This window comes from Eulemur rufifrons, chromosome 8, assembly GCF_041146395.1.
Source record: "Eulemur rufifrons isolate Redbay chromosome 8, OSU_ERuf_1, whole genome shotgun sequence".
In the NCBI taxonomy this organism is placed as follows: domain Eukaryota; kingdom Metazoa; phylum Chordata; class Mammalia; order Primates; family Lemuridae; genus Eulemur; species Eulemur rufifrons.
In genome coordinates this window covers 27,863,206-27,890,957 of record NC_090990.1, presented here as the reverse complement: position 1 = coordinate 27,890,957, position 27,752 = coordinate 27,863,206, and the positions used below count along the sequence as shown (strand labels likewise).

Sequence of the window (27,752 nt, the reverse complement as noted above, 5' to 3'; positions counted from 1 at the left end):
TATGAAAACCATTCCAGAGACTTGATATATGCAGCCCAAAGTTGTTCAATAAATTAATATCTTTCTTTTATAACTTACTTGCTTTGCCCGCTTCCTGGCATCATCTAGTGATCGACCTCTTTCAATGGATCGCTGGACAACCTTCTCCCACCGAGACTGGACACTAACCAACAAATTCTTGATCAGAACAACATCCTGCTTTTGGCTAAGGAACTTTAACTGATTTCCAGTTTGATCCAGCTCAATGATCTGGTCTCGATGAGCATTCACTTCATTAGCAAAAACCTGAGGGAACAACATTGCTTTTTTTAAGCTTAAGATAAAGGAGCATTCCTTTCAAAAGGAAGGCAGCGTCATAATGTCATAGTTACCTTATGCTCCTCTATCTGGGAAAGGACAGTGTTTAGAATCAGGCTGGGAGGAGAAGCGATGTTTAAACTCTGTTCTGCTAGAGTGAGCCAGTTGATAAATTCTTGTAGGGAATTCTGGAATTCTGTTGCCAGGTTGAGGGCCTCTTCCAGCTTTGACTGAATTTTAAATAAAACACACACACAAAAAGAGAAAGTGCCAAATTCAGGAATTATGGCTTCAACGACAAAGGCGTGAATTGCACACCAAATGAAATGACCTCTAAAAAGGAAGCCTCATTTACTCAACTGCCAAGCATGCCTTGTTTGTAAAGAAGGGGACATTTTAACGTTAGTGTTTGAAACTGAAACAACTGGACAAGAACTGTGTACAAGGAAAAGGAAAGAGCACAATGAGCAGCTAAGTTCCTTTCTCTACCACTCTCCACTTCCTGGAACAGGAATAAAACTACTCAATCACTGCAAGTGAGCAGACCCTTTAGTGGTGACAGCTGCAAGCTATGCAACCTGCTTCGGATAAAGTCTCCGTTTCCTTTAATGTATTTTCTGTGGTGTAAAAACAGCTAAATGAAAAGTCTTTTACCATAAAGATGATGTTAAATACCTCAGAAAATACGGCATATGAAAATGTCTGAGTCTGAAACTTATGCTTATGCTACAAGCATAAAAGGTAATAAAAGAAGCCATGACATTCTAGGCAAGAAAAAGACAACACTATATGTAAATTTTTAGACACTTTGATCTAAATCAGAAGGGGAAAAACAATGGCTCATTCAGGGCAAGTGTTAACTCTCCACAAGGACACTTCAATTCCAGAGTCCACAAGCTCCAGCCTCAGAAGGTCTCTGCCCCCAACTTCCTGCCTCCAGACCATCTACCAGGGAGGCAAAGTAAAATAATGACAGGCTGTTAAAAATAGATATATCCAAATTATTCACAGAAAACATCCCAAGGTGTACACTAAAAATATTAATGCTGTTAATTCTAGCTCATTGGGTTACATATCATTTTCATTTTCCTATTTGTGCTGTCAGGTTACTTTTGTAACCCCCTCAAAAAACATTATAATAAATGTTATAAACATGCACAAACCCAATCGAAACAAATCAAGTGGAAAAATGAAATCTATCTCAAATCTATCATAGAAATGTTTAGAAATTAATATAAGTTCCTAGATGGTAGAAATTCTTTCCACATCATCATATCTTCTTTGATACAGCACCATACACATTTAATAATGATTTTACTGATTTTGAAATATGTTTCCACAAAATTAGAAATAACTATATTTTGACACTCAGATTTGTCTGACCATTTGCAATGACAGGTAACTACTTTGAGGCATTCTGCTCCATTGTTAGAAAAACTCTATGGAAATTTCTTGATTATGAGCTAGAATCTGCCTCAGTTTCTTTAATTAGTCTTAGTTCTGCCTTCTGCAGGAACTATGGATGACAGCCTGTCCAAGGCTTAGAATGCTGCTACATACTCAGGTCCTCTGGCCATTCTTCATAGAACAAAATCACCCAACCCCACGATAGAGGGATTCTAGGAAATTAATGCTTCTTTCAAAATGCTCATTTATGTGTGTGAATATGTATGTCCTTCTCTCCACTAACTTCACAATGATAGCGTTCATGCTTTTTATTGTTTCCTCTATAAAACCTAGCACAGTGCCTGGGACACACTTGCTCAATAACTGTTTATTGAGTGAATGTGGCCAACAGGTTTGCACACATATTTTATACTTGATATGTCCAACAAAAAACAGTGAAACTCTGGACTCATATAAAACACAGAATCTTTTTGGGCAAATACCTGATCCTTAGTCATTTTTCTCTGCTGTTGTAGAGAAAAGAACTTGATATTTGAAGAAGAGTGGGGAGGGGTCATATAATTTATTTCTCTGCTGATTTTTAGTAAATTTCCTTGTATACAGCACTTATACTAGAAACCAAATTCCTTGTGGAGAATTATTAGTCACACTCCCCACATGCCCTGTCCCTGCCCTCATGATCCCAAGTCACCAACTCCAGCAAAACCTTGTTTGTAAGTAGGAACACAAATTGGTGATTACTATGGGATATAAAGTCCATCTCTGAGCAGAAACAGGCAGTAACGTCTTAACTGGTAGACGTAGAAAAGGAATGAATTATAAAAGCAAAGATCAGCAGAAACTAGTACCATCAATGTAGTTTGACATGGATGGAAAATAGAAATTTAACAGCAGAAGAGACAGCCAGTTCTGAGGGTATCGGTTCTGCAACTTCTATTACAATACATTGGTCTTTGAAAAATCTTCATATAAACAAGATGGCAATTATTGTATATGCAATCACCAAGCAAACTACCCATACATAGTAATAACACTTGAATTTTGTGGTGATACCTTTCTTTCTTCCATCTTACTGCTGACCACATGCCACTTCTGCTCCAAGAGTGCAACACTCTGTTCTGTCTTAGAGCCAGACCCAGAATCATCACGGCTTAGAAGCATAAGCCTGCCCTTGTCAAGCAGCTGATTATAAGTCTCTTCTTTGGCTTTTAGCTGGGAATAGAGTTCCTACAAGAAAAGGCAGGAAAGATATCAATAATACCAATTCCCTGGAAGACACCCACATACAGATTCACTAGCAGAGTCTGGGAAAGTCCTGGAAGGCCTCATCTTGATTAAAAGCCTTCCTTTTGGATTCAGTTCAACTGCTGAGCTATTAGGGAATGAAATACACCATTCTTCCTCAATACTAAAATATTAATATTAAAATAATTTTAATATCAAGCAATTAACATTTAATTAACATTAAATAATTTATTAATTTAATGTTAGTGTATTTTATTAAATAAGATAAATTTGTTGCCAAGTGACAAAGTAAAATATTAAGATAATTTTGTTACTAAGTAAATAGAAGAAATTCTTTTTATGGATCAGAGATCACAAAAATAGACCCCAATAATTTATTTCCCCTTTTCATGAAGGATTTGCCTAGAAATTATATTGCCTTTTGTTCTCAGCATGCTTTCTTGAAATATTGTCAGCATTTATTCACGTTTCCTAAATCCTCACTAAGTAGTCTTCTTAAATACAAACACATCTATGTTTGTATTTGTCTTTTTTTTTCACTTTTGATCTCATAACAGAATATGTATTTGTTTTCTTGATGTTCTCACCTTCAAGTCAATATTCTTGTGCTAATCAAACTGATCAACCCAAGATTTACCAGCTCACCAATGTATTTCCAGTTGACTCTTCCCTGTCATTACTGCTGCCTATGGTAAAATATTAGAAACCTGTAATAACCAGCAATCCTCAAGGTTGTACTAGATTGTTAGTAAAAACGTACTACACTTTGTAGACTCCCAGATACATATATGACTGTGATCTCAGAAAGGAGCTACTGAATATGGGATGCTTATTGCTCAATTTCAAGAAACTGCCATTACCATGTGTGTATCAAGCTGTTCCCTAGCAGTTTCAGGAAGTCCTCCTGTGGGCTTAGATGCAGAAAGCTGGCTCTCCATTCTAGTCAGTTCCAAGAGGAAATCTTCAATTTCACTGTGGAAACCCTGGGCCTTTTGAGAAAAAGACATATCAGCAATGTCAGTAGTCAATTCTTAGCTTCAAAAGTAAACTGTCTTTTTTTCTTTTTTGGTGTTTTTTTTTTTTTTTTTGAGACAGAGTTTTATACTGTTGCCTGGGCGAAAGTGTAGTGGGGTCAACATAGCCCACTGCGATTTCAAATTCCTGTGCTCAAGTGATCCTCCAGAGTAGCTGGGACTACAGGCGTGTGCCACCACGCCTGGATAATTTTTTCTATTTTTTGTAGAGATGGGGTCTAAGTTGCTCTGGCTGGTCTAGAACTCCTAACCTCAAGTGATCCTTCCAGCTCAGCCTCCCAAAGTGCTAGGATTATAGGCATGAGCCACCATGCTTAGCCCAAAAGTAAACTTTCTAAATGATCATATGAGGAATTTATCTTGAGGAATAAATTTTGGCCTGCTCACAGGCAGAGCTGTTCTGTTGCTGTATTAGCATGGGCCCAATATGCTTATTTATTATGAGAATCTAGCAGATTCCTTCAGACCTCACTATAACATATTACAGACATCTGATATAATCTGATGAACTGACTATATGACTAAGGTTCTGTTGAATAGGGGGGATCTGACTTGATTCAAGAAAAAACTAAATCTGTGAACAAGATTTTTATAGTGAAGATCTACTAACTTTGAATGGAAATAGACTGGGCTACCAACTTAATCTAAAAAAGAACCACTCAATCAAAAGCTGTTCTTTCCAAACGAGTCATAGCACAGAACAGACCTTCCTCGTAAGATACAGGGGGTTCTAACCCAAACTGCTTTCCTCTCTCTGACTTAGGGAGGCTTTCTGTTTATCTGCATAGCTCTCCCTACCCAACTTGGATGTCACATGTACCTGCTGCAGTGTCGACTGAAGCTGCTGCTCCCTCTCCTCTGTTTTCTGTAACACTGACTCCCAGCATTGGTTCATAGTTTCCAAACGGCTCCTTAAGCTGCTGGCATCATCTCCAGCACTAGATTCAAGAAGCTCATTGCCAGCTTTGTTGACTGTTTCCACTGTGGCTTGATGAGCCAAAACATCATTTTTTAGAACCTAAAAAGTATCAAACGACATAATTTATCTCTATAGACATCATCAAGCTTGGTTCCCTAAGATACACACATCAAAAGGCTTCTGGTGGCAATATGGTCTCAAACCAGTAAGGACAGAGATGAAAAAATGAAAACACTTACATGGTGCTTTGCAAGCTCAACTTCAATGACTTTAGGGTCTCCACTTATTGGTCTCTGAGCATCTAACAACTCTTCAGTGTGTGTCAGCCAACTCATTAGTTCTTCTAAGGCATGTTGGAACTGGCCAAGGGCCAAGAGAGCACCTTCTAACTTATGCTACTCAGAAAAAGACAGAAACGGAATATTTGTTAGGAAATTAGAAAAGAGCAGAGAGTAGTTCACTGATGTACTCTACTATTTGCCTTACCTGTCTGTGGGCAATTTTCTCACCCAGGTTCTCCCAGAGGTGTTTCAGTTCTGTCAATGGTTCTCGTATAATGTCTCTGTCTGTTTCATCAGTAGCTTTCTTTAGCATCAGTTCACCCTGGTGATTGAGCTTCTCCATCTCAATTTGCTGTTGGTAAACTTCCACTTTGAACTCCTATTAAAGACATACTTAATGTTAACATCAAACTAAGCCTTTAAAAACTAAAAAGAAGCAATTCTTCTTCAAAAGCCATTCCCAGATACAAACCTTCATTTCATTTAACTGATCTTTAACAGTGTTGAGGTCAGTGCCAACAGGAGGCATGGTGCAGAGTTTAATCACAGTGTTATCTAGCCAGTCAAACATTGCCTAGAATAAAAATACAAGTAAATAGTAAAAAACAAAAACAGAAGTTGGGTGAGAATTAGCATTATCCCTGCTAATATAAGAAGGGATGAATCAAAACACCTTGTGCTACAATATTTGCATTTAGGTAGGGGGCAGAGATAAGGGATAATGCTCTTTAGTACTATGGAGATTTAAGAACAGAGCCAATGTTATTGGGATGAGGCCCAAAATAAACTACAATCTGGAAATACTAAATTTGAATAAAAGTTAACATTTCTCATAGCCAGCTAGAACACTCATGGTGTCCTGAAGTATGCTAAGCTGCTTCAAGATAACCTGGGTTTGGAACCTCTAGCAAGCAATGACTCTCACAGTAAGGCCAGCTTCACCGTACAGCTGAATGACTCTATGTCGAGCAGGCAATGGTGATGATTAAAATGGCAGGAAAAGTAGACATTCAGACATATGGTACTACTTTTCTCAATAGAGGTGGGAAACTTTGGTTAGAAACAGAGAAACAGCACTGTCTTAGGTCCTGTGAAAAGTGATCCACTCCTGTGCCGAAAGCAGGAAATGGCTACAAATGAAACCCGTATTTCCTTGGTGGTCACCTCCTGGCCTCTCACCTGAAGAGTGTCCTGATACTGCACAGCAGCTTGCATGGCATCCTCAAGTTTTTCTAGCCTCTCTTTCCATGTTTTGTTTAAATTCTCCCAAGCATTATTCATCTAGGGGAAAAACAAGCCGTCAGATTCTTCAATCAATACCACTCTTTAGTCTGGGCCCACTAATGTTCCATCTGAATGCCTCATCCATTTCTCCCTACCTCATCAATGCTCTTCCTCACTTCGGGCTTCTCAGTTTCTCCACAGGCAAAAATTAAATCTGCTCCAAGGATTCGAATAAACTCCAACTCCTCATGGAGACCATCTGTCTCTTCCTTAATAGTCTACGTGTAATGAACAGCATATAAGCCAAAACAGAAAGCAGAACAGAACTTCCCAAACTTTGCAAATGTGATTTACACCCCCATCAATAGCAGATGTTCAACAGAACAGTCAATTTTACAAAAGCCTTTCAATGTTCATAATATTTCACTTACCTAGACAGTGAAGTTTCAGACTCTGGTTATTTTTCATGTATATACACAAAATACATATCAACTATTCTATAGAGATATATGTATATATAAAACAGTATGGGAAAGGTATAATGAGCTTCAATAATTCACAAAAGGTTCATTCCTTCCTGCCTCCAAGGAGAGTATAACCTATAGCCAGAAGTCTATTATAGAGAAGGGTATCAACAAGGGTAAAATAATAAAGTACAAATAAAAAATTTAAGCACTGACTGACTGGCATAACAGGAGTGCTAGACTCTATAATCTTTTTTTTTTTTTGAGACAGAGTCTCACTCTGTTGCCCAGGCTAGAGTGAGTGCCGTGGCGTCAGCCTAGCTCACAGCAACCTCAAACTCCTGAGCTCAAGCGATCCTCCTGTCTCAGCCTCCCGAGTAGCTGGGACTACAGGCATGCGCCACCATGCCCGGCTAATTTTTTCTATATATATTTTTAGCTGTCCATATAATTTCTTTCTATTTTTAGTAGAGATGGGGTCTTGCTCTTGCTCAGGCTGGTCTCGAACTCCTGAGCTCAAACGATCCGCCCACCTCGGCCTCCCAGAGTGCTAGGATTACAGGCGTGAGCCACCGCGCCCGGCCTAGACTCTATAATCTTAAAGAAGTTTGTGCCATATCCTAAAAATTGGTTCATGGACTGGCCTTATTGACAGGGCTAGGGATGGGGAAAATTTCTGTGTGGAAAAATAGCTGAAATAAAAGTAAGAAATAGAGATAATATCAAGATAGGCTTGGGTTGTGCTAAAAGGACGAGAAGAGGTGAGAAATGCATTTAGTAAAAACTAGACTCCCCAAAAAGACTAGAAAAAGGTATGTCAAAGTAACAATTGTTATCTCTTGATGATGAGTTCAAAACTGATTTTCATTTTCTACCATCTATTTTTTTTTTACATTAAAGACATTTACCATAATGAACAGATATTTTTTTCAAGTGGAAAAGAAGCCTTGACTTAAAAAAAAAATTTTAGAAAATTTTTGAGGAACTCAGCCTGGATAAGCAGTTAACACAACATAACATACTTCGATAAAGTGCTTTTCTAGAGGACAAACACGTGAGAGGTGGGGTTCTGTTTCTTTCTTACCTCAGCAGCTTCAACCTGTTGTTTGATGATGGATGGGTCAATGCCTGGGCTTTCCAAGTCATGAACAATGTCCTGGGTATCTTTGATGGTGGTCAGGAGAGCTGCCATGTCATACCAGAACTTCTCCGCTAATTCAAGGACATCAAGAAATTTAATTTCTCGCTCTTCAGCCCGAGCTTTAATGTCCTCCCAGAAGAATACCATTTGATCCAATTTATCTTGGATTTCTGAGGAGGTAAAAAAGATAAGTGAATAGAACTTCTCTAAGTACTTGAAATCAGTTTCATCCTTTTCAATGAAACCATCTTTAAAAAAGGCTCTAAACATTTATAACTGAAGGATACTTTTCCATCTTAGTTTTATTATTTCTACATTAGCATTTTCAGCTTATGTTGGTCTCTCACACAAAGGGATAACAGAGGTAATCGGAAAATAAACTAATATAAAGGTACGGCTAAGATACAAAACCTCCAATTTACAAAGAAGCTGAAATGAGAACTCTATTTATAGTGTTCTGTGTTGAACTTGTATGTTTTCCCATGGAAACTGTTATAAAAGGTAGTTATGTTCTACCCACTATTGATACTGTAGTTTACTCACATTAGGGGTTAAAGGAGCATTTGTTTCCTGGCCTGGGAATCTAACTACCAATTGTAACCTTGTTTCAATGGGGAAATGTGTTCTGAATTCTAAATGACTTCCAAATGACTTGCTGGAATACTCATTACTGGGGGACTGCCTTTCTATTCAATGAAATAAATACATCTGGTGGGATGCTGGAGATAACCACAGCCTTGAATTCATTCTATTGATTTTCTTTAAAAATAATTACACCCATCAAGCACCTTTTGCAGCCAGATCCTTGTCTGCTCCCTGAGATCGCCCAATGAGCTCTTCTCCACGGCGCTTCAGACCCTCAAAGGACGGCTGCAGTTTTTCTAGCTCCATGGTGGCACTCTTATTGTCACTGATGCACTCTCTGATCTTGTCTACTTCAGCAGGGATCAGTGGTGGCATACGGAGGCGAGAGGAAAGATTCTCCAGAGTCTCCAACATAGGCTCAATTTTATCATGAAACTAAACAAATGTTGAAACATTAGCCATCACAGCAACACCTCATCACACTTCTTGGGGAAGTGTTAGGGAATAAGGACAAGGTATAAATCTACTACCGTTTAGGATAACCTGTGCTCAGCCCAGCCCAATGGCTGTTAAGTATTGGGTTTGGCTAAGAAACTGTTTGGGCACAGTACACCAGAGCTGACCCATCAGATTAAAAAAAAGCCAATATTTATTTTAAGAATAAAAAGATATTAATACACCAGAAATCAACTCAAATCTTTATTGCTGCCACAATATTTCTCCTATTCCAACCAATGTAATGAAAAAGGGACAAGACTATGAAACCAGTGTGAGTCAGTATGTCAACATCTCAGATGACAGTTGCATGCAACAGACTAGACCAAGAAGTTAGATGCCCTCCACCAGCTGTGTAAATGGATGGGGAACTTAAAATGCTACATGATTTGGCATTTAAAGTATCATGGCATGCAATTTAACAACCCACCGTATGGAATAGTGAGAGAGGAAAATGTTGGCATGATGAAAGGTAATTAAGGAAAATCAAATCTAACCTTATTCTAAAATAACCTTCCCACCTTTTTGGTACTTTGAATAACATGCCTACAATTATAAAATTCTCATTTATAACAATTCAGAGAGAGGAGAAAAGGCAGCGAAAGAGATAAGCTTGCCTTCTAAAAAAAAAAATTTATCTAAAACCAACTCTGGATTCTTTAATTAGTGTAAGGCTTATCAATTTTAAGTGTCCTATAGGAAAAACATGGTGGGATTTCCTTAACAAAATCATTTCCCATCATTCCCTCACTTCTAGGTTCCACCCCCAAAAAACTGGCATGGTAAACTGCACTGGTCAAATTTATTCCACTAACATTAAGGGAAATTTCATGATAGGTAATGCCTTCAATTTTCAGTTTTATAAGAACACCCTAATACCAATGGGGGTGGGTACCTTACCTCTGTAATCTGTAATGGTGGGCGCAGTCAACACAACAATGAAATGTGACCATGTGGGGAAGACAGGAGCAGGCAGCAACAACACAAAGTAACACATTCCACAATGTGAGTGAGAGATGGGACGGAAGGTGGGGGGGAAAAACTTGAGTAAGTACAAATATTAACCAAGAATATTGACTAAACATAGGAATAAAATACCCAGACATGACAAAAGTACCACTAACAGTAACATATTAGTTGAAAAGTATGTAGTTACATGCTTTAAACTCCACTGTGGGTGGTTTATGCTTCTCTACTATTTCTCCCTACTCAAGCATCTTTCTCTCATCTAGGAGCTAGCCTGTTGCTTCTTGAGTAAGAAAACTAATGTGCTATTGTTCTAAGTCTCAAAAGTAACAGGACCAATAGGAACCTTTTTCTGAGGCAGTCACTGCTTTTGAATCTGCAAGATAAATTTATCCAAAATCATCCCTACTAAAGGATCATCACAATATAGAAAGTTTTCAGGGAAACCATCAACAGACAATATATACCTGCATTTTATCCTTCTTATAGTGTCAGTATGCCAATGTTCCCTGGAATAAAAATGCAGATAGGCAAAGCCTCCTACTCTATCGATCACGTATTATCAACATGCTGGTCTGGACATTTCTGCACATAGAGCCATACCTGATACAGAGATCTCTTGCTTACACTAACAGACAGTTGAAGGTTATGAGTGTCAGACACATACATACCTGCGCGGACTGGGACACAGCCTCATCCAGAGCCAGGGCTCTCTGGCGCACCTCCTCCTTTATCTGAGCATACATGTTTTCAGCTTTCTGGTATTTTTCTTCCACCATTTCTCCCTCCTCAGGGTTTAACTCCTTCAGTTGTGGGCCTATCTTTAGTAGCTTATCAATATGAGGTTTGTGTTCAGCAATAGATTCCCTTAGTTGCTATGTAAAGAAATATGGATTAAAACATAATGAGCACTTTTATACCAGTTTATTTAGATACTTTGATCAGAGATAATACTAACTTTGAGAGGAACAAACTAAATTATTAAATGCCAGTAAGTCCCAGCATCTCATCATTTATCGAGGAACAGAAAAACACCTAAGTCTTGATCTCTGACACTACCTAATCCTCTTAATTTTCAAAAGCCAGTGTAGATGTCTTGTCGCCCTGGAAGCCCTCCTGGATACATCCTTTCTCACTCTCCTTTACCATCTGTGTCATGCAAATCTACCCCAACCTCTTCTGTACTCATAAATACTTCCATGTACCATATTATAATTTACATGGTTTAATACCTGTCTCCCTCCCCAGACTGAGAGACACCAGGCAGGATAAGCTATGGAAGAGCAACATTTCTGGCAAGGCAACCACTCCTTGACTTGACTTTACTGCTGGCTACATCCAGTTTGCATTCTTCTACTTATAGGAACACGGGAATAGCAATATGCACAAGCTATAAACATTTAATAAAGTGTCATTAATGGTAGTAACATTAATTGAAATGTCTATAAATTTCCCTTTTGTCTTAACCACATATAGCAAAATGCTTTCTGACATTACTTCACAGCTCTCATTCCAGCTGGCACCTAACCAAGCAGAAAGAGCCATCCAAAAACACCTTGAGTCTAACAACATCCTATATTGTCCCTGGAAATATTTTAAATACCCTTGATTTTTTAAGTTAACTCTTTCTTTACCTCTGTAACACCCAGGTTCTCAACATCTCCATAATCTTATTCTTTAATCAATTTGTATTAAACAACAAAGGAAATAATTCATGTATGTACTTTATTATGCAAAGAAATTCTAACTGATTAAGAAATAACTTCATAACATAGAACTTGCACATGGTAGGCACAAATAAATATGTTGTTTCTGAATAAGTTACAGAGCCCATTTTTAGTTCTACAATAAAATAAAAGTTGGAGTAACTCCTTACCCTCATTTCCTCCTGCTGCTGCCTGAGCTGCTCATGATCAATAGCTGGAGGGGGTAACTGTGCTATTAGTGCCCGAGTTTCCTCAATCCAGGGGCTGAGCTCTTCATAAGTTTCCCAAAACTGGTTCACCAAGACTTGTGCCCGCTCTAGGCGGGCATAACGGTCTGAATTGAGTAGGCTAATGGCTTCATATTGCTGTATTAGAGACTCTGTCTTTTCCTATGAATAAAAAAAAAGTTATTGCTATTATAAACCCTTCTTTTAAGAAAAAAATGTAGGTATACGTATATTAAAAAGTCTAAAGGAACACACACTAAATTATTTAAAAATATGGACTAATCTAATCTAGTAAGATTACAAGTCATTTTCATTTTCTTTATATTTATCTGAATTTTCTAATTTTCCTATCATATACATGTATCATGTCTGTAATTTTTAAAAGATGAAAATAAAACTAAAGACAGTAAAATAGCACAAGCACAGTAAAATTAACCGTTCAGTAATGACACACATCCTTTTTTTTTTTTTTTTTTTTTTTGTTGAGACAGAGTCTCACCTTGTTGCCCAGGCTAGAGTGAGTGCCGTGGCGTCAGCTTAGCTCACAGCAACCTCAGACTCCTCGGCTTAAGCGATCCTACTGCCTCAGCCTCCCGAGTAGCTGGGACTACAGGCATGCGCCACTATGCCCGGCTAATTTTTTCTATATAGATTTTTAGTTGTCCATATAATGTCTTTCTATTTTTAGTAGAGACGGGGTCTCGCTCAGGCTGGTCTCGAACTCCTGACCTTGAGCAATCCACCCGCCTCGGCCTCCCAGAGTGCTAGGATTACAGGCGTGAGCCACCGCGCCCGGCCGACACACATCCTTAGATAGATTATAACAGATCAGTTTAAAACTGAACATCTCAGGGGGTATGATGGAATCTTTGCCCACTGAATTTTGCCTTTTTTCCTCTGATAAAAAATGTCTGCAGAAATCTGGCATTTATCCTTCAAAGGTTTATGATGAGTAGCTCAGTCAATTTATGAATGTTTTTGAGAAAGTGTGGTTAACCATACCCTTTATAAAAAAATAAACAAAACTGTTCTACTAACTATGTCTCCTGGACAATCCTTTTAAAAATGGGTGACGTTTTAGAAGGACCTGAAAAAGGAATTAACATATACATATGGTTCTAAAAACCCTACCATAAATTCCTTGAAAAGTAACTCAAAGCTTAGTCCCTATGGAGTAAGGATAAGTAGCAATTTCTTTGTTATAAAGAAGATGGATTCGCAATATATTTCACATTATATAGTAGGGCTGTTTAGACATTTGTGAACGTGGGGTTAGGAGTCTGAATTCCCTAGAAGATCAAGTTTGACTTTAACGACAATCAGTAATAAGAAAGTCCAGGAGGAAAAAAATCTTAAACTATCATTTCACAATTGTACTTCTAATTCACCATAATCAAGACAGGAACAATGTGGTGCATAAGTCAATGTCATTCACCTGCAATACAGCTTTCTGCTCCTCCCCACACGTGCCAAAGATTTCACCACGGTGACTGAAGAGTTCATCCATTGAATCTTTGTGTCGAATGATGTCAATGGAGAAAGCCTTTGAAAAGCAAACTGTAGTTAAGTCAAGAAGTAAAAAGACCCTGAGCCTGTGTTAGTGAATGGTAAGACATAATATATGAAAAATTCTTTGCTTTAAAGCCACATCAAAAATTGTTCTTATAAAGTTTGACACTTTGCCTATCCAACATCTTTTTTTACTTATCTTCTTTAGCAGCTTACACAAACATCCTCCCTCCTAAAAGTCATCCAGGAAACTGCTAACTATTCTTTCCTGGATTAATGGGCCTATTTCTCCTTTTTCACAAAGCAAAAAATTTCTTCCTTACCCCAACCAAGTGTATATAAAATTAATTTCTATTCTCCATCATGCCATTAAATCGTTCCACTTGACACAGGTTAGTCAGAATCTCTCCTAGTCACTCGAAGCTACCAATGCTTCTATTAGGCTCAGGTCAGAGTGGGCACACCAGTGATACACTTACCTTCTGTACCTGCAGCTGGGCTGTGGTCTGGTCCTGTTCCAGGCGAATTGGACCCAGGGCCATCAGTTTCCGTTTTGTTTCAGCAACCCAAGCTAGTTCTGCATCAGCAGCTTGCTCATACTAATAGAGGTAATGAAGAAAAATAAACAAATTACATACAGCCAAGGTCTCCTTCTTAGAACTCTAATTTATTCAACATAGAAGGGCCTGGATTTTCAGTAATACAATTTGTATCTCATAAAGTAAAGGCCAAACTAGGAAGAATCACAAACCCAGATGCAAACAAATTAGGATTGATCATATTTCAACTTCCTTAAAAGAAGTTACAGAACCTACTTAGTGGTCCTACAGATAAAAACAACAGAAACTGACACCCTTCAAAAGAAATATACCTCTAATCAATACTTTGATGTGAGTGAGTGCACTCTTTCTGCCAATCCCCTTTCCTACCCAGACATTAAACAGTAGTAGTTTTAGTCAGATGTTTAACTATAAACTTAACATGGCCGTAGACAGTTGAGTCAAGTTAACTTGAAAGTACTTGCTCAGCGGAAGAAGCATTAGAAACACCAGATCTTTCAATGCTTATGTAATAACAAAAATATGCTCTATATGACTTTTGTTTCATGAAGGTCCCCCCATCTTTTATCTCTTCCTCTTTGACTTTGCCAATCTGCACTGTTATTTAAAATAGGCTTCTTCCAAGCCCAATAAGCTTCCTATTGAAATATCTGGCAAAGATTAGGGATAATGCTAAAGACACACTGGGGATGTACCTGGAATCAAAGCAAATTTCTGTGTGGTTCAAAAAGCATTTGCTTATCACTGTGAACCCAAGGAGTTATGTTATATTCATTTATTTTTTGTACTATGGACCATTAAAAGGCGGTATCCAGCTACAGAAAAAGGCAAGTAACTTTTTTCCAGAAAGCAGGGAGGAAAAAAGATCAAGGGAAATATGACACCTGTGTTTACTGAGAGGATTCTATTTGGATAGCTCTGCTATTTTGGTTTGCATATTTGATAGTAATTATAGTTCTTGGTTCCTTCCCCTCTTCCATCTAATGCTAAGAAAGTTGATTATATCAAACTAAGATTGTAATGCATTTGGACCTTTTGGATCTAGATACTGTCTACTCCTATCACCATCAAACTTCTTAGCTTAGCTAAGAAAAGGCCTCGCACACTCTTCTCCAAGTTCTTCTTTACTCAAAGGGATCAAGTATTTTGGATCAAACCTAGATCCATCCTCATAAACCTCTACCCAATCATTTCTCATTACTGAAATGTTTGTTGCATCAGATTTAGCTTGAAGTCATTCTCATTCCTGAGCCATTATTCTTATTTATATGGCTCATAGTATTATATCTCACACATCAATCCCCACTGTCTAAAATATTAATGCAGAGGCATTACAAACATTACCTGTTGTGATCTCTGAATAGCAGCATCAATTTCATCCACCCTTTGTCCAACAGTGTCACTGACCAGTTTGTACTGCTCATTGGCATCAGACACAAGTTTATCCAGCCCTTCTCTGGCTCTCCAAGGCACCAGCTCTAAGAGAGCATGGCTCACCTCATTCACAGTGTCCAACACCAGCCTGTGCTCCATGACCTCCTTCTTTAATTCCTAAGGAGGGAAAAGAGTTTTCAGGCCATACCTTGCTAAATAAAGCACATTAGCAGCTGTGCTGGGTGGAAAGTGCTATCTCTACCACACATCCCAGCAGGGCTCTGACCTCCTTCCTTCAGTTATTTTTTCTTGTCTCAGATTTTTCAGTCATTCTGAAGCCTGACTTTAGACTTAGCTGCTGCTTGCTTAGAACTGTCTGCATGACTTCTTGAACCAGACTGTCTCCCGGTAAAACAAAGAGTGCTTCGTTCTTTTTTCTCCTCACTTCAATAGAAATGATAAATAATGTTTTAACCATAGGCTAGGCATTTAACTTAACAAGTGCCTATACAGTATCATTCTGCATCTAGAACTATACCAGATCCTGTAGGAGAATCAAATAAAAACATGAAGTACTCTTTGAGAATGAAAAATGGAGGTAAATCATAAAATGTTACATACAAAGCAAACTTCCTAGGCATTTGAGATTTAACTTCTTTCTCCTTTAGACTATAATATATACATAATTTATATATGTCTTTATGTCAAATCTTACTGTCTGTGAGTAAATAAAGGAGGGAGGCAGACACTTTTGGTTTAGATTTAAGTAAAGGTGATAAAACTTAACAACTCTGACAGAGAGAAAACTTTTCCCTTAACAGTATGGAATGACAGCTCACCTTCTGTCTTTGCTGAAACTGGGGTATCTGCTCCCCTGTGGGAGACTGTCCTCCACTGGCTGCCAGCTCCTCCTCCACCTCCCTAAGCCACCCAGTCAGTTCCTCATAGGTAGACTGGAATTTGGTGGCCAGCTGCCGGGCTTGCTCTAAAGTTCTGAGGGCCTTGGAGCTAGTGACTGTGATGTCTGCATAGCGAGTCTTTATTCCATCTAGTTTCTCCTGGATAAGTAACACTTCTTCACCTGTGGGAGACAGCACAATTATTCATATTTAAGAGATCTGGGGATGAGGGGTCCCTTTAATCCCCCTTTCTTCCAATCAGACCTTTTAATTTTATAGATGCTCTCTCCCTCTGGTAATGATTTCACCTAACATCCCATATGAAGGGTAAGTGGGAAATAAAATAAACCTTCTACTTGATAAAAGAGGCCACTTCTGATATTATTAAGGTCTGAGTTCAGTTTCAGGTGTTTCTAGATGTTCACAGCACCATTCAGAGAATGCTGGCATTACACATACTAGAGGGCAAGGAGGATCATCATCTATAACTGATATGAGACAACTGAGTCCTTTGGTTTTCATAAGATTTAGCAGGAAACAGGACACAGGTCATCAGCCCCCTGGAGCACATGGTAACACAATCAGTGAATACCAAGCTCCTCATATTTACTAACAGACGTGGCTAATGCAAGGAGCTTATTTCCCTGGAAATGAGATTGTCTTTGAGACCATAGAGGTGCTAAGAGATGGACTTTTCAAAGTACCTGTGGTTTGTTTTAGAAGAGCCTGACCGTTTTTAATAGCTTGATCTACATTCTTCTTTCTATTAACAATCTCTTCATTTAAAGCCTGAAAGGGAAGAATATCATTAATCCTAAAACTATGGCACAACAGTGGGTAAGAAATGTGAGACCTTTAAGAGACCAAATTTAAAGTAAAGAGATGAATATCAGTTTAGTTTAAATATCAAGTATTTGATTTCCTCATTATCTCTTTGGTTAGCTCATTGATTATTCAAAATAATTAAGTCAGATACTTATAGGCAAGCTTTCTTCTGTGCTGAATGAGAAGGGATTTAGAATTAAATCAGCTTTACCAATCTAGTAGTACCAAACCTGAACCTAAGAAAGGTAGAAGTGAAATTCAGCAAAAATCTCTACTGCGTCCAAAATAAATAAGACAGAAAGTTCAAGAGAAGAAAATCAGCAAGAACAGGTTGATTTAAATCAGGATCCTGGTTAAAAACTGTTTCCATATTTGAAGTTGAAGAAGCAAAATAATATTAGACTATTAAATTGTTTTGCCAAAGAGATTTCATAAAAAAGAAATGAAAAAGGCAAACTTCTTTCTATTAAGATGACACAAAATCCCTAGAATTTGAGCATATAAATTCTAGAAATATTGTAAAAGTTATAACTACATGACCAAATCCTGGGCACTATTTAGATATCTGGTTTTGTTAAAGTACTTTCTCTTTTATAAAATTGCTCAAATGAAAACTTAGTGATACCTTACCGAAAGATGTAAATCATGAATTGGAGTTGAGATGGCCCCTGTCTATGCCCCATACCATCTTCTAGAATTACTGATTTAGTTTGTTAAACACAAGTATTTCCATGGACTTATCTAAGACAGATTAGTACTTAGCACCAAGTCTATAAACGATGCACTTGTGTATAAAATAAAGTTGAAGTGTTTGAAATGAAGGAAAAAAAAAAAAAAAGAAATGAAGAGAAACACAAATCAAAATAACAACTTAGTAACATAACCAGTAAGAATGGAAAACATGAATACCAGGTGGTCAGCATGCTGTTTATGCAGGACATCCTGTTTGTAATCCTTTACGAACACTGCACTGAGCTTGTCCTCAACCTCAGCCAGCCAGTTGAGCACTTCCACCTCATCCTCCCCAAACAGTCTAGCATTAGACAGTGCTTGGTCAAGCAGGGCTGCTTTCCGAGAGCACCGGTCTTGAATCTCACTGTATCGTGTCTGCAATGAGTCTATCTTTTCTGACAGCACACCCTGTTCTGCAGGACACGTCAGGGAGGAGAGGGACTGCCCAATTTTGACTGCCTGGTGCACATCTGTTGCATGATTTTCTATTTCTTCTTCCAGAGCCTGGAAATCCAGATGGAAAAAATGAATAACAGAAACAAAATAAATGAAAACTAAACATAAAATGATGAATAACAAATGATATAACAAATTAAATAATTAAAAAGTTCACCTACTGAAAGGCAAAAGTAATATAAAAATTGGGAACAAAAGCTGTTTTTTCTGATGGTAGCCTATTAATTTCTATTTTTACTTTAAGAATATGACTTTTCAAATTAATGACCTGACCATATTATAAATAAACTTTAAAAAAAACCACATAGAACACATCTTCTAGAATGCTGTAGGCAGTTTTCTTATTTCTAGGATTTCTAATTCCAGTTTTGTGTTTTCATTAACAGTAACTACTTCGTACCTTGTGCCGAATGATCTGCTGCTGTATTTTGGCAGTCTGAGTGCCAACAGGTTCTGAGTTAGCAAGCTTTTTCTCTGTGACAGATAAGAAGTCAGAAATAGGCTCAGCTGTCTCATGGAATTGTTTGGCCAGAACCAGGATGTCTTCCAGCTGTTTTTGCCTACGCAAATATATAGAACAAGTTGCTCAGGCAGAAAGGCACATTAAGATTGATAATAGTACTACATTCAGTAAAAGAACAGTCTTTACCAGGTACAGTTTAAATACCATCAGTAAACAAAACACACATTGTGTAGCATTTTGGTATTTTAAAGGTTTTCACAGTATTACCTTATTCTGATCCTGTCATAACCTTGTAAGGTGGGCACAATAATTATCTCACTATGATAAACGAGAAAATTGACCTTGAAGGCTTAAAGAAAGATTTGTCCAATCACCCAGGGAGCAGCAAGAGTAGAATGAGGATTACAATCAGACCTTCTAATGCTTTTTCTCCTTATACCACAGTGACACATATCAAAACGGAATGTAGCACATGCATCACCTGAACATGTGAACAAAATAAAGTTTAAAGGAGTCAAAAAATCATCAGTTTTAACTTCTCTTTCTCTGTCACTGCCACCTTCACTTACAAGTGAAGAGAGTAGCTGAAGAGCAAAGGCAGTGTACTGTAGTTCCATGAACTAGAATTCTTCCCCATCTCCCAAAAATCCAGTCAGGCTGCTAATAATTTCAAGCCCCAGAACATAACTTTGAATCCAGATTTAAGGGGGAAAAAAATGACCTCAGACTGGCTGAATCTGCCAACACAAATAGCAGCCAAAAAACTTATGTATTTCACAGCTTACTGGGAATCTTACTCAATATAACACCCATGCTAAGCTTGGATTTCAAGTACTCTATAGAATAAAAGCAGCGAATTACAAAGAAGAGAGGAAGCCTGGATGCTGGAGGCAGCATGACAAGAGACAGGAGAACCACAGAACTCTATTAGCACAGATTAATAATGAAAGGTCATAATTCTGCCTGTGAATTACTAAGAACAGACAAAAGATATGCCATTTGAAAAGGCCTGGGAGTACACAATGCACTTTAGTTCAGTAAACCTTTACTTAATATCTATTTGTGCTAGGTCCTGTGCTGGTTATACCCTGACAAACTTATTTTAATAAGAAATGGTTGAAATAAAAAGATTTGGCATTTTGGTTATCTGGAAATTCAATTATGTTTAAATATAAAGAAAAACCTGTTTCTAAATGCTAGCATTTTTAAGTGGCAATCTAAATATAGAATTTCCTTTCCTAGTTTGTTTATGCCAGCCTTCAAAATACATCTTCAATTAATGCAACTAAAACATATAATCATAAAGATTATTAAAGTTGAATTTCATTTTTTAAAAATTGCCTCTAGGCCGGGCGCGGTGGCTCACGCCCGTAATCCTAGCACTCTGGGAGGCCGAGGTGGGCGGATCGTTTGAGCTCAGGAGTTCGACACCAGCCTGAGCAAGAGCAAGACCCCATCTCTACTAAAAAAATAGAAAGAAATTATATGGACAGCTAAAAATATATATATAGAAAAAATTAGCCGGGCATGGTGGTGCATGCCTGTAGTCCCAGCTACTCGGGAGGCTGAGGCAGGAGGATCCCTTGAGCTCAGGAGTTTGAGGTTGCTGTGAGCTAGGCTGACGCCACGGCACTCACTCTAGCCTGGGCAACAGAGTGAGACTCTGTCTCAAAAAAATAAATAAATAAAAATAAAAAATAAAAAATAAAAATTGCCTCTAGTTTCTGTGTGCTTCTGATTTTAGAATCTGAAAGTTTGAATAACTTAATGTAGTAAGATTTGGGGTATCAAAGAGAAGAGCTACAAATAATTTAGAAGCATCAAATATCCAAAATTTAAAAATTGAAATAAAAGTCTTTAGTGGCCTAGTGTAGTGGCTCATGCCTGTAACCCGAGTACGCTGGGAGGCCAAGGCCAGAGGATAGCTTAAGGCCAAGAGTTAGAGACCAGCTTGGACAACACAGCAAGACTCTGTCTCTACAAAAAATTTAAAAATTAGCCAATGTGGTGGCACTCCCTGAAGAGGGAGTTATTTGAAGACTGCCATAGGCTACAGTAACAAATGATTGACACTACTACTTCCTTAAGATTTCTGATTACCTGGTATTTATTTTTAAAACGGACGATAGTATAAGTTTAAAGAGAAGATATCCATGTTATGTATTAAGCTCAAGTCACATGAGGGTTACTTATAGCTATGAAAAGAGAAAGCATTTTCTTCTGTTGACCATTTACTGAAGAAAGTTTATGCATCTCCTGAATGCCCATATAGTAAATATTTAACAGAACTGCAGACTAACTCCTAGATGCAAAAACATCCAATATTAGGATAACCTAACAGAAAAGAAATATGACAAATTTCGATTCCAAGTATCAAAAGCATTATTTATAAATATAAAGGCAGAAAAATCTGTTTCAAAAACTCAGAAAATAACTTGGCTGGCTTGTAGGAGTCTGTGTCTGTCATTTGGAACCACAATTATACTGCATCAGAACAACAACACAGAGCAATGAGTCTTACAGTGCTCAGAAATTTATGAATAGTTGGAGTTCATTTCCTGAGAGTCATTCTGGTTACGTGGAGCATCTCTAGAAACTTATCCTTCATCCATTAAACACCTTCCAAAGTACCATATGAATCATCCACAAGCTTTTAGAGCACTTCAGTGATAGTAAGTCAAAAATAGGACAAAACAAACCCCAGACTCATTCCTCAAAACCCCTTTGGCCTTACCTGGCTGCTGCCTTGCTGAGTAGTTCAGTCCATCTACTTTCAAGACTTTCCAACTGTCCAGTGATTTTCTCTCTATCAGCCAGCTCAGCTGACTGGGCTATTCTGCCTCCCTCTGCTTGAAGCATGTCTACCGTGGCCCTTCTATCATCCAGGAGCCGTTGGAGCAACTATTATATACATGTTCAAAGAAAATGAAAAGTGATAACACAGGGTCATTTTAAAATGTGCAGTAGAAACAAAAAAATCAAAAGAACAACACTACCCTGCCAAATCCTAAACTTAATTAACACAAGTTTTTTCCATCCTTGAGGAAAAGGCATGAGATACAGCATAGTTCTTACCAAACACATAAACTTTTCGCACACTTAAGTTTTTAAATGGAGCAGTGATTGTCATTATGTGACTAACAAGAAATGTCCTTTGAACCAAAAGAAAAGTGCACTGAAAAGTAGTTAACATGTGAAGTGATGGATATGTTTATTAGCTTGATTTTAGAAATCATTTCACAACGTATACGTGTATCAAAACATATTGTAAACTGTAAATGTATGTAATTTTTATTGTCAGTTATACCTCAATAAAAATAAAATTCTCTTTGAGATAAATGTTTTAAAAAAAGAAAAACGCACTGAAGTAGAAATTAAACAAAAAATACAGACAGAACCTTGCACATGATATACATTATTTAGAATACTGCTGACTCTAAAAACACCAAAACCTCTTAATATAAAGCTGTGGGCAAACATCAAAATAGGATATATGAACAAGTAAAATTATTCAGTCTAATATACCACAGTAAACTAGTAGATTAAAGTAACATGATGAAAATCAATTTCTACCTTTCTTTTCAGGATGACACAAAGTAGGTTCGGATTCTACTAAAACTGAATTGCTCCTTAAACTATTAATATAAGGAAATGTGTTGTCTACCACTCCCTACGGCTGTTACAGTTCACTGTCCTAACATTTTCACTTACCTTCTGTTCTTGGATCTGTGCTTTTACCACTTTATACTCAGCAGATGGAGGTTTCTGATTGGCTATGAGCTCTTCAGTATCTGCCAACCAGCTGAGCAACGGCTCCAAGGCATCTTGAAACTTCCCACAATGCAACAAAGCCTCCTGTAGCTGTGCAATTCTTTGTGCAACCTGTATCACAGACATGTAGGCTTATTATGAGAAAGGAGAGAACAATTTTTAAATTTCTACCGACCCTTTTTAGTAACTATAGATCGCAGCTGCTAATTTTTAGTAGTCAGCTTCCAGAGAAACCTTAGATTTAGATGTCTCTTTTTCTATGCCTTCTGTTCCCAGTATACTTGTTACCCCTTCTCACTTACCTTTTTATTCAGTGTATTCCATCGAGCATTGATCTCTTCCATGTCATGTTCTAAACCTTGCACATCACAGTTTTTTCCTGCACTCTGAATTAATCCCTGGCCAAGTCCATTCACCTGCTGCAATTTCATCTGAAGAGGATCCACTTGTTCTTTCTGAAACATCTAGATAATTGCAAGCCAAAGATTTAATTTAAAGGCTATTAGACCCTCTATACCACACAGTGACTGGTTATTCTTGGAGCATTTATGATTCAATGAAGGAAAACCAGGAATAAAAAAAAAGCTGCACAGTGAAGTATCAAGAAAACGTGGTTTCATATTTCAATTCACCCTCCTACGTACATGTAATTAGAGAGTTATGACACTACTTAGGTCTTTAACCCAGTTGACTCATGGGTTTGATCTTTTTTTTAATCTGTTGCTTAATTTATTTAATGCAAAAAGCTATAGAGAATACAGAAGCATCAACCTCAAAATATTGTACAAGTTCAATGTATATGAATCCTAAAAAATAAGAATGATACCAAATGACTAGTATTTAAGATGAAATATACCTTGGGGAACAGCCTTAACTAACCACTGATAATAGGCAATGCTCTTCTCTGAGTAGGACTAATAACTCAATTAGTCAAAATATATTATCAGTGTAAAAAACACCAATCTCATAGCTTAATCCCCCTGTGGCCATTTAAGTTCATTCTGTTCCAGGGCCACAGACCACACACAGCCCATAATCTTGAAACAGTACTCCTCTGATTACAAAGGGAAACGGGCCAGTAATGTTGGGAAATGCCCTTCAGAACTTTGGACACACACTCTGAGTAAGATGTGCATATATAGATATATACACACATATATAAATACTTTTTAAAAAATGATACTGTATATCCCTACTCACCATGAAGCAACAGAATTTTAAAACAATGTAAACAAGTGTAACAAGCAATGTGCATACTTCACTACAGTCAAGCTCAATAATGACAGATGTTTCTAAAAGGAAACAAAAAGGTCAGAAGAGAATGGTACTTTTGCCATACCAAGAGACTAAAGGAAAGAATGAAATAAATATTTGTCCCTAGAAATCAGATTTCTCACACAATTGACAGAGGAAAAAACCAGCCATATTCCATTAGCCTGGATTTATTTCCATTTATTTTCTTCCATAAGAAGTTCTTTCAGTTTCAGTGAGACAGGTGAGTCAATTAAGGCCAGAAGATGACAGAAAATGGAAGAGGACAAAAATAAATGTAAAAGAAAATTATAAGTTTGGGCAAGACTAATTTTGGTCAATATGAGACCATGGATCACACCAGAATTAGGAATCTGATTCTAGAAATAATGGTCTATGGCTAAGATTACCAGGGAGGGAAAGCCCTAGGGAACAGTGAAAAAGGAAGATGACAAAGATGTACTTCATTTTATACTATAATTTGATTACACCATATTTTGTTAGGCAACACTACCAGGCAGTTCAGCTAAAATGACTGTTTCTCCAACAACATGGTTCCCAGAAAAAGCAACTGCTGTAATTCTATTTTGTAGCATTGAAGATGTTTTTACTAAAGAAAAATCACAGCAAAACGGTAGGGGCGGGGGAAGCTCCCAAGTTTAAAGTTACTGCTGGTACAACAAAATGGTGGTGGTGATGGTGGGGGCTGGGGGAGGGGACAGTGTGGCTGAGCATCCTAAAGCTGAAAATCTCAAGTTTGAAATGTGCCAATGAGGACTTCCTTTGAGTGTCACATCAGTGTCATGTCAAAAAGTTTCAGACTTTGGAGCATTTCTGATTTCTGATGCTCAATTTGTGATAGAGCTAATTCTTCTTTAAAATTTGGATTTACTTTGTTTACAAATATTTCACATTAGATATTCCTCATCTCTGCTCTATGGGTTGACAGGGACAATGAATATCTGTCTGACCATTTTTCAAAAGTTGAGAAATATATGAAAGCACTTCTAAATAAATATTATCCAGGTATTTATTTTGAATACAAATGAACAGAACATTAAAGAAAGGAAATTTGAAAAACTTTCCTCCTTCTCTCGACTCCCAAATAAAGCTGTTTTGCAATACCAGCGCTTTTAGATACATTAAAATTCCTTAAGTATTTCACTGTTAGTGAAATAGGACTGTGCCATGTTATTAACTAAGCAGCACTCACAGACATTTTCCAGAGCAGTACACTAGTAAAAATTATTGCAAGGCTGTAAGATGCAATAGGGATATAAAATAGAAAATTTCCCAAAGAACTTCTTGAAACACTTCTATCTTTGGTGATACTGCATTCTCCCAGTTTCATCCTGACTGATCCTCTTTTTCACGACCTTTGTTCTCTTTCTCCTTCTCTCCTAGAACTCTAAATACTGGAGACTTTAAGGGTGGGGATGAGGGGAGGATGTCCTGTCAGTCCTGGGCCCTCTTCTCATTTTATGCTCTTCATACGCAATCCCATCCATTCCCACAGGGTTAAAATTAACCGAGATAAATGCTTATGACTCTCAACTTACATCTCTCTTCTGAGTTTCAAACCTATATATCCAATTGCTTTCTTAACATCACCATACAAATGAAATACAGGCATCTCAAACCTAATGGCTACAAAATAGAACAGTATCTCCCACTTTCCCCTCCCCCCAAATCTGTTCTTTCTTAAATCAATGATTTACTACTGCCCTCATCCACTCAGTTGTACAAAACAGAACCCAGTCATCTTTAATAACTCCCTCTCCTTCATCCCCAACACAAAAGACACTGTCAGTTCTTGTAGATTTTACTTCCAAAATATATCTTGACTCCATCCAATTGTCTTCAAATCCACTAGCATCTCTTTTTTTATTCAAAGAATTTGCCATAATCTGTAACTATATATTTATTTGTGCCATGTTTTTGCTTAATATCTGCCTCTCCCACTATGGTATAAGTTCCACAAGGGCAAGAACCATGCCAATTCTATTCACTGTAGGAGCCTAGTACCTGGCACAGAGTAGGTACTCAATAAATCCTTGTATACAAATGATGTTAGGGAAAAGCAAATAAACCCATGAAGGTTCTGTAGATCAGCAGAGCATTCAAACACTGAACAGGGATTGTGGTGCTCTCCAATTTTTGCTTAAAAAGACTCCCCTAGAAAATTTTAATTTTATAGAATCCCTATTTTATAACAAAAGACATTTTTTCTTCCTTTGAACCAGTGACTGAGAATAAGATGAGGAAGTCTATGAATGAATGGGGAGTTTAAATAACTGATGATTGGTGGATCTCAGATCCCACTATAGAAATAGCAAACTTTTTTTTGGCATTTTGCTTATTCTACCAAACTGCTATTATTGGCTATTAGAAAGTTTATATCTACGTTAACCATGTACACACATGTGCATCTGTACATACACGTACACAGAGGATCTAAAGCAATTCATTCTAAATCACATTCTAGGTATGACCACTTGTCAAGTTCTAAGTGTTTATGTATAAAAATGACAGGTTCCTCCAGGAACCCTCTTAAAACGGAAGAAATAAAATCCATACATCTCTCATCCTGGAAAAACTTTTTTTTTGGAGACAGGGTCTCACTCTGTCTACCTAGCTAGAGTGCAGTGGCGTCACCATAGCTCACTGCAACCTCAAATTCCTTGGGCTCAAGTGATCCTCCTGCCTCAGCCTCCCGAGAAGCTGGGACTACAGGCACGCACCACCATGCCCAGCTAAATTTTCTATCTTTTTGTACAAATGGGATCTCGCTCTTGCTCAGACTGGTCTTGAACTCCTGGCCTCAATCGATCCTCCTGCCTTGGCCTCCCAAACTGCCAGGATTACAGGTGTGAGCCACTGTGCCTGGCCTTGGAAAAACTTTGTAAAATAATATTTCACCTTGAGTATATTACTCATGTTAACTCCATAATGATTTGATTTTTTTCAATAAATATTTTCAAAATAGCCTCCCTACATCCTTGTTGGTTAACAGTCCTGGTTAGGGGTATGGCTCAGATCTTTCCTTTTCTGTACACAGGTGTAGGCATCTGCTTGCTTCCAGATATTCCAAAAAGTAACCACACTTCAAAGATGAAAACCTTGCAGCTGGGCTACCATTTCCTTCTCCATTTCATAAAATGACTACCTCCTGTAGCTGAAGGACACTTAGAGATTACCTAGCTCATCTACTTATTTTGCAGATGAGGAAACAGAGACCCCAGAGACTGATAGGAGGGTTTCTCTGAACTTTTTTTCCTTTATGCAGATTTGATTGCTTCCTTATAAATTTAATCCCTGTATTTCACTGATTACTGCTATAGGCTTTATACTACAAATATTCTGTATTATCAAGAATGCCAGTGTAAGAACTTACTCTGTCACTGACTTACTGTCCTAACTTTGGACAGGTTACTGGGATCTGGATGTCAATCCCAAATTCAATAAAACTCAGAATCAAAATCCCTCAGTCTGAAAGGTGACACATCCTAATTTGATGGAATGCTACATTACAAAATAATTAGTAAAGTCAAAGGTAAAACCACCACCAGTCAGCTAAGCATGAGAATCTGTGGCAAAATTGGCAGCTTATGGCACACAATAAAATAATTTTGTTGCCAGTAGCTGCATGTTTAATCGGTGCTCTAGCAGACTAAGTGTCTGACAGGCTCTACAATGGGGTGAATGAGAGAACCCATCTGTCTTGCAGCATCCATCAATAACCTAGGAGATTGATATTTACTCATTCACTCAGTCAGTCCATAGTGAATGCCTACTATGAAGAAAGCACTGTTTTGGGTCTTAGGGATGTAGTAAAAGCAAAACCACCTCCTCACTCAGTTATCCCTGACTGTGTAAGATTTTACCTCTCACTTCTTCACTCTTTACCATGACCAAATGACA

The 27,752-nt window shown here is 37.8% G+C and overlaps 1 protein-coding gene across 3 annotated transcripts in view; it reads right to left on the bottom strand.

Annotated features, from left to right (window-relative positions):
* Nucleotides 1-27,752, bottom strand: part of MACF1 (microtubule actin crosslinking factor 1) — a 330,626-nt gene that overhangs the window by 32,843 nt on the left and 270,031 nt on the right. Inside the window, exons 53-77 of one of the 3 annotated variants that reach the window (XM_069479778.1) lie at nucleotides 22,883-23,044; nucleotides 22,521-22,691; nucleotides 21,544-21,710; nucleotides 18,747-18,906; nucleotides 18,068-18,394; nucleotides 17,038-17,122; nucleotides 16,274-16,515; nucleotides 15,405-15,611; nucleotides 13,980-14,099; nucleotides 13,427-13,534; nucleotides 11,935-12,153; nucleotides 10,730-10,933; nucleotides 9,993-10,001; nucleotides 8,801-9,032; nucleotides 7,956-8,182; nucleotides 6,563-6,685; nucleotides 6,363-6,464; nucleotides 5,656-5,757; nucleotides 5,389-5,562; nucleotides 5,142-5,297; nucleotides 4,804-5,001; nucleotides 3,810-3,938; nucleotides 2,758-2,931; nucleotides 372-527; nucleotides 79-285 (exon numbers count right to left, since the gene is read on the bottom strand). In XM_069479778.1, the coding sequence (XP_069335879.1) occupies nucleotides 79-285; nucleotides 372-527; nucleotides 2,758-2,931; nucleotides 3,810-3,938; nucleotides 4,804-5,001; nucleotides 5,142-5,297; nucleotides 5,389-5,562; nucleotides 5,656-5,757; nucleotides 6,363-6,464; nucleotides 6,563-6,685; nucleotides 7,956-8,182; nucleotides 8,801-9,032; nucleotides 9,993-10,001; nucleotides 10,730-10,933; nucleotides 11,935-12,153; nucleotides 13,427-13,534; nucleotides 13,980-14,099; nucleotides 15,405-15,611; nucleotides 16,274-16,515; nucleotides 17,038-17,122; nucleotides 18,068-18,394; nucleotides 18,747-18,906; nucleotides 21,544-21,710; nucleotides 22,521-22,691; nucleotides 22,883-23,044 (4,161 nt within the window). The remainder of the gene's footprint in view (nucleotides 1-78; nucleotides 286-371; nucleotides 528-2,757; nucleotides 2,932-3,809; nucleotides 3,939-4,803; nucleotides 5,002-5,141; nucleotides 5,298-5,388; nucleotides 5,563-5,655; nucleotides 5,758-6,362; nucleotides 6,465-6,562; nucleotides 6,686-7,955; nucleotides 8,183-8,800; nucleotides 9,033-9,992; nucleotides 10,002-10,729; nucleotides 10,934-11,934; nucleotides 12,154-13,426; nucleotides 13,535-13,979; nucleotides 14,100-15,404; nucleotides 15,612-16,273; nucleotides 16,516-17,037; nucleotides 17,123-18,067; nucleotides 18,395-18,746; nucleotides 18,907-21,543; nucleotides 21,711-22,520; nucleotides 22,692-22,882; nucleotides 23,045-27,752) is intronic. The other 2 variants (XM_069479776.1, XM_069479779.1) reach the window with 2 other exon arrangements.